At 45.2% G+C, this 7158-nt stretch overlaps 1 protein-coding gene across 1 annotated transcript in view; it reads left to right on the top strand.

The window, feature by feature from the left end:
- Nucleotides 1-3031: 3031 nt before the first annotated feature.
- The window catches only part of paqr6 (progestin and adipoQ receptor family member VI), a gene marked incomplete at its 3' end in the record, with an annotated part of 10216 nt that continues 6089 nt past the window's right edge, over nt 3032-7158 (top strand). The window contains exons 1-4 of the mRNA XM_080541160.1: nt 3032-3268; nt 3448-3575; nt 3888-4093; nt 6479-6605. Of these exons, the coding sequence (XP_080397286.1) occupies nt 3059-3268; nt 3448-3575; nt 3888-4093; nt 6479-6605 (671 nt within the window). The 5' untranslated portion in view covers nt 3032-3058. The remainder of the gene's footprint in view (nt 3269-3447; nt 3576-3887; nt 4094-6478; nt 6606-7158) is intronic.

The raw sequence follows: 7158 nt of genomic DNA, 5'->3' as shown, positions 1-7158 counted from the left end.
GTAGACTTACTATTCCAATCACCGGTACTTCATACTTACTGTATGCTGAGAATCTTGTCCAATGCATATAGGCCTACACCCACTGAGCCCTTTATTAGGAACAATCTCATTCATTCAGGTGGTGTGATGGTGTGGGGAATGTTTTCTTGGCACACTTTGGGGCCGTGAAGACCAATCAATCATCGCTTGAATGCCACAGCCTCAAATGCAACATTTGAGTATTGTTGCTGACCATGTGCATTCCTTCACGGCCACAATGTACCCATATTCTAATGAATACTTCCAGAATGTTAATGTATAATAACAAAAAACAACTAACTTCTAGCATTTTGAGTGCCAATAGCCTCTGGCCTAGATTAGCCTACTTTTTCTTGCGATGACTGATGGATGATTTACTTACTTGTTGTATGTATTTGTTGTAAGTTGCTTTGGATAAAGGCATCTGCTAAATGCCTTAAATGTAAGTGCATCATGTCACTGCATCAGGCTGTTTTAAGAGCAAAGCGCAGCCCTACCCACATACCGTATTAGTATGTAGTGTTCCTAATAAAGTCTTCAGTATGTTCCTAATCCTATGTCACTCACACATTGTACTACTAAGCTTTCTCTGACACCAATGACACTTGCATGCTCATGTCAGAGAGTCTCAGAGACACAAGTGATTGTCCAGTGTTGTCTTTGTGTTTGAGAAAGACTGCTGCGTTCACAGTACACTGTGTGTGTGTGTGTGTGTATATGTGTGTGTGTGCGTGTGTGTGTGTGCGTGCATGTGTGTGTTTTGTGTGTGTTTTGTGTTTTGTGTGTGTGTGTGTGTGTGTGTGTGGCACGAATACAACGGTGGCTCATTTTCATAAAGCACAGTGTGTAACAGTCGGCCCTTGGCCCGGCTCTCTCCAGACTGGGTCTCACAAAGCACACTTTGTCCCAGCGAACATGAGAGGGACTGCAGCTGGGACACCATGCAGCGGCCCCCTCTCCCGCCTCAGACACTGTCAGAATAACTTAGGACATGGGAAGCGCCGGCCAGGTAATCTTCCACACAGACGATGCTGAGATATTCAGTAAGTAGTGTAGCGATCCCCCTGACTTCTGGGATAACCACCAGACAAACTTACCCTTTGAGTCTCAGAGACAAAACACACATACATAACACACACGCACACACACACACACACACACACACACACACACACAAAAACATGCACGCATGCACTCACACACACACAAAAACACACACACACACACACACACACACACACACACACACACAACTGAGGAGCAGTATGGATGGGGTTGTGGCACTCTGTGGGACTCTTTTAATCGTTTAATGGAGCTTCTAAAGATGAATTATATCCTTCTCTATGGCACCATTGAAGGCAACTTAACGTTAATGTTAACAGTGTGCAAACCATGTCCAGTATGTTATTTTTATGTCGATTCTAACATAAATGTACCTTGGCTGAGGACTCACGGCCTGGGGGTGAGGACAGCATGTGGTCCTATCTCATCCTGTTTGCTTCAGCAGTCAGCACATAGGCTCCACGTGTGCATGACATCTGCGTGTCCCAGCATGTTTATCTGGTTGTCTGTATGTGCCACTGTCACAGCCAGTGTTTCCCGTTCCTCACAGATTCAAAGTCTTTCTTCCCTGTTTTTTTGCCCTCTTCAAGATCTCCGGTTTTATTTTTACTCAGTTTCACAGTGTGTGTGTGTGTGTGTGTGTGTGTGTGTGTGTGTGTGTGTGTGTGTGTGTGTGTGTGTGTGTGTGTGTGAGAGAGAGAGAAAAGGAGGAATGAGAGAAAGACAGCAGAGAGAGGAAAGGAGAGAGGTTACTAACTACTGTGACGTTATATAAAACACCTTGTAAAGCTCTCTATACTGTACAATGTGATCTGGTTTATAGAGAGTGTTACTTGCCCAGTAGAAACTCTCAATAGATGATGACAGGTTTTGATTAATCTCGCTATTTTGCTGTTTGGCCAGCCAAAGAACGGCAAGCAAAGCATGCCCAGAATATTGAACACATGGTGTGGGCTCACCAACAAAAAGAGTCTTATTGACAACCTCCCAATCTGAACAGAAGAAGTCTTCTGTCCAACACTGCATAATAGCAAGATGTTGTTATTGCCATGCTAGCTTTGTTAGCAGCCCAAACCCACCACTACATGACAATGCTGACCACTGTGTCCCCATGTCTGCGTGCCTCTAGAGAGGGTTGACAATAGTAGATTGTCCCAAGTGTTGGGTCCAGTCAACAATGACATTACAGTGTGTGACCAGGGAGTACTCGTTTTGCCTACTGTGATGAAAACATGAAACCCCTGATAACTGTCTATGGACTGCTTGTGTACAGTGTTGAAGAATGGGAAACCAATTGGAAAGTGGGTATGCTCAAAACTCTAGAGTGTACACAGTAGATGTGTCTTCTGCGTATATGGTGCAATGGTCTTTGTATGAGCAATGGTACAATGGTCTTTAACAATGAGGATTAATCAATCAATCACACTTTATTTATATAGCACAATTCTTGCATTGAATGCAACTCCAAGTGCTGAACATAAAAATAATAGTAAATTAACTACAATACAATAAAACAAGCGGTAGCAGATATGAAATAGACAAAATAAATACAACACAATAAAACATAGAATAAAACAAGAGCTAGAAGATAAGATAGGAGTAAAAGTGCAAGTTGACATAGACGTAGATAAAAGCCAGTTTAAAGCCAGGTTTTTTTAACGTTTTCCTTTAAAGAAACATCCACACTCTCAGACACACTCAAGTCCTCCGGCAAGCCGTTCCACAGCCTCGAGGGGCCATAGTGGCTAAAAGCTATCTCTCCATGGGTCTGAGACCCGACCCCTGGAACAACAATTAAGTGTTCAGTCAGTGTGTTACATCTGTGTTACCGGTATATATAGCCTACCTAAAGTCATCTATCTCAACGTACCCTCTTCTCTCCCCCTTCCTCTCTGTTTGTGTCTCTGCAGTGTTTCCTGTGTGGTGGGGCGGTGAGCCCAGCGCCGGTTGGGGCCAGGGCTGGGGCTGGGGCCGCTGCATGCGATGGGAACAGGGGGGGGCAGGAGAGGGGGCCCAGGGCCAGGCCCAGGCCCCAGCCTTTGACTGCCCTGTCTGGTGCGTTCTCTGCCGGGGGGGGAGGGCCAGGATCAGGGAGGCCTGCCAGAGAGGGAGGGGGGCCATCTGGCTGCCCACAGACATGCTCAGCATCAAGCTCCCCCAGCTGTTTGACATCCACCAGGTCCCCAAGGTAAGAGCGGCCAGTCTCTCTCCAGCGGCTCGACTGACAGGAAACGGTCAGGTGACTTGCTGTGGCGTTGGTCACGGTCACAGGTCACAGGTCACAGGTCATTCCCATTCTAGCTCAATAATTGGTCACGATCGATACAAGTCCGGGCAAACAACCGGATATGACCTTTCACCTTTCAGGTGTTCCGGGAGGAGAGCATCATCTCGGGGTACCGTCACCCTGGAAGCTCCGCCCTGGACTGCATCATCAGCAGCTTCCAGATGACCAATGAGACGGTCAACATCTGGACCCACTTCCTTCCCACATGGTGGGTACTGCCCACCCTGCAAACTATGGGTTAGAGGGAGATGGTGTCATTGGTAAAAAGAGATGATGTCATTGGTAAAAAGAGATGATGTCATTGGTAAAAAGAGACAATGTCATTGGTAAAAATGGTTAAAAACCCAAAAACGTTAATGTTTTGAAGGTCTGAGGGTTTGAAGGCCACTCGTTTGATCGACATCGGCGTGTGGATTTGCTGTGCTCTCCTTCTACATGCACGTCAGATCTCTTTTCTGAACACTCCAACTTCTTTGGAATTTTGACCAACGGGGTGTTGCGGTATGTCTCGTTTCTCCAGGTACTTCCTATGGCGGTTCAGCGTCCTGTGCTCCATGTTGAACTTCGTGTCAGAGAGCTACACCTGGCCCCTGCTGGTGTACATGCTGCTGATCTGTGTGTACCCCTTCACCTCCAGCTGCGCCCACACCTTCAGCACCATGTCCCCGGAGGCACGCCATATCTGCTACTTCTTCGACTACGGTGCCCTCAGCCTCTACAGCCTAGGTAGGTCGGCCCTGTCAAATCTCCTTTGACACCACAGGAATGCGTTTCGTGGGCTCGCTTTGGCAAAAGCCTGATCCCCGCAGCCATTGTTGCCGTAACTATTAGACCGCGCTGAGTGTGTGTACTTATGTATCTGTCATGTGTAGTACTGTCTGTTCTTGTCTGTGTTATACGGTGTTGTATGTATCTATATACTGTACAGTGGTGTGAAAATGAATTCCCCCCTGGGGACAATACATCTAATCTAATCTAAACCTAACTGATCCAAAACTAGTAGTCAGTACTTAGTTTGAAGGTCTTGAAAGTTGCAGGAGGACTGGGGACTTTTCAAAGCCTCTGGCGCTGCTACTCCCTTTTAAACATTAATGTGTATTCCAAAAAAACACCAAAAAACATCGACTTTTACGGTCCTCGCGTGGGTGTACATTTTCCGAAGCTGTGTTCGACGACTGCGCCTCGACCCAGAGCCGGTGCGAGCGCTGTCTCCCCCCGCGAGGCATACTGCTGATTCATTCATTAAAGACAACTGAGGGGAAAGTCACTTTGGCAGCAGAGGAGTCAATCCTTTATCCCCTGCCAGGTCTTTGTAGAATAGCTGTGAAGTGCAGTGCAGTGGAGGGTGGTGGAGAGAGACAGGAGGCATCGGAGGACAGGCTCATTGCAATGCGTGGAATGGAACGAGGGAACGGTATCGAGCATGTGGTGTTAGAGGCCTGCAGTCATGACTGACTGGCTGAGGTTTATGGTTCACTGTTTGGCCAGAGTACTAGAGATTGACTAGAGATCAACAGCAGGGATGCAGTGGAGGTGAGAGGCAGAGCACAAAGAACCTACTATTCCCCTACTTTATGAAAAAGAGGACAGAACTGCCTTTGGTACAAGAGTATGAAGTGGTCATACTGTAGGCCAAACGGGTTAGGTGTGTATTCCAGCTGGGGGAGTATTTGAAGTCTGAAAACTCTTTTGAAAGTCTTAGAAAACTGACAACCTTACATTTTAATGGATGTATAGTTAGCACTTGTTGGTATTATAATAAACAACCTTGTATGCTTCGTATGTTCGTAAGGCCACTAGACCTAGTTGTCAGAGGTTCATGTTGCGTGGGATTGCCGGATGTACTGTTGCCCCCAAAACCTCCGATAATAATGAATGTATTGTTAAAGCATCAAGATACCATAATTGGCTCCATGACTCAATATCAACAGTGAAATCAGTGTTTATTTTCTTCAGCAATCTACAATCTTTTTGCCTTCGAATAATGTTTGTCTTTCACTGAAGACATCCACCCGGAGGGCTGCTCTGCCAATAGAGAAGCAATAACTTGTTGCTTACAGGACATCTCTTACCAACCTCACATCTTATTGCACCAGATTCCAGAGTCAGTCAAGTCAACACAAATTACAGACTAAACATTTTTGAAAAGGTTGTGGTACATTTAGCTACTTCACGTGTGCATGTTCACGTGTGCAGATGTAATCAGTGTGTTAATCATGTTCAAACATGCCTCTCTGCATACTCTATGCCTACCAGTAAATGTACTTTTTCTGGGTGTGTGTTTGGGTGTGTGTGGGTGTACTTTAGGTATGGGTGTGTGCTCGACTTGTCCCTCAAATGTATTTTAAAACGTTACCTTTGTACCTTACTTTGATTAAGTGCCTCTTCAAATCCTATTAGAAAGTATGAGTCCCTTACAATTTCATCCTTAATCTACCGCTAAATCTCCTTCGAGCCTGCCCCAGACCGGTCCCAAATGTCCCAAAGTCCATTTCAACTGCCCATGGGTGTGTCACTCCACAAAGAAGCTTTACAAACACACGTTCTTGATATGTTTCATCCAGGTCAGGCCACAGAGATTAACGTGGTTCCAACTGCCATTTAAGGAACAACAATTCAAATTAGAAATTGCACCGTCGCCCTTTTTGACGGTGTTATAGCCAAGCTTTTATTCTATGTGAAATCTCAGAATTATGCAGCTTCATGCTTATACTGTAGCTGTTTGTTTGTTTGTTTGTTTGTTTGTTTGTTTAGATCGTTAAGGGTCTCTCTAAACCCATAATCACAGTAGGATAATCTTCCAAGAATCCTTAAAAGACTAAATAAAGTATAATTTAATATAAATACATGTTTGTAGCGAGGGTAAAAGCTATACTTCAGTAGCCTGTTTCCCAGACACAGATTAAGCCTACTCAATAGGACATCTCGATCGAAGGTGCACTTTAGTCGAGGATTAAGGTTCATCCGTGTCTGGAAACCAAACCTGTCCCTTTAAGAATGTAATGCATGTGTAATGTGCATGGAAGATGTATGTATTCAGTACATACTACTTTTCCGCTGTTATTTTGAAATAGGGACTTTTATATGTTGATGTTGTGAATGTCTCTTCAGGCTGTGCCATAACCTATGGGTCCTATGTGATGCCTGACTGCTGGGTGAACAGCTGGCTGCACCAGCACTTTGTTCCCATCGCCATCGGCAACACCCTGTTTTGCACCAGCCTGTCATGCTACTCCAGGTAAGCAGCAGTTAGCGCTGTCGCTCTCCCATGATGCAACACTGCTCCTGGGTAGGATGTGCCTGAAGTAAAATAATATTTACTTGCACTTTTAGGTAAAGTTATGTTAGTATGTATAGGACAGACAACACATGTACATGTACAGTATACATACTGTACTGTACATAACAAACACTTCAAAGCCAACAAAAGCCAACCTAATATTCAAAATCTTATCCAGTGACATGCAAATTGAATCCGATTAATTTGCATAGAATACAACAGATAAACATTGGTGTGTTCAGTGAGCTTGTTGCAGTTCTACAAGTATGTTCAAGTCTGTGATGTCAGCTCCTTGGGCTCCCGGGCTGACAGCAGGGCCGGGCCGGGCCTTTCTGGTGGATCAGTACCAGCGGTGCATTAACACCCTCAGTGTTCTGTTCACTCCTGCTACTGTAGAAATAGAAGCACATTTATTCTGTTCAATAGTATCATTTTCTGTCCCACCAGTGATGCCAAGGTCAACGGGTTAATATCTGTCTTAGAGAGTCTCATCAGATACGGCATTACAGCT

This window comes from Nansenia antarctica, assembly GCF_963989245.1.
Source record: "Nansenia antarctica genome assembly, chromosome: 10".
Classification (NCBI taxonomy): domain Eukaryota; kingdom Metazoa; phylum Chordata; class Actinopteri; order Argentiniformes; family Microstomatidae; genus Nansenia; species Nansenia antarctica.
Note: the sequence above shows the minus strand (reverse complement) of the source record. Positions and strands in the feature narration are given on the sequence as shown.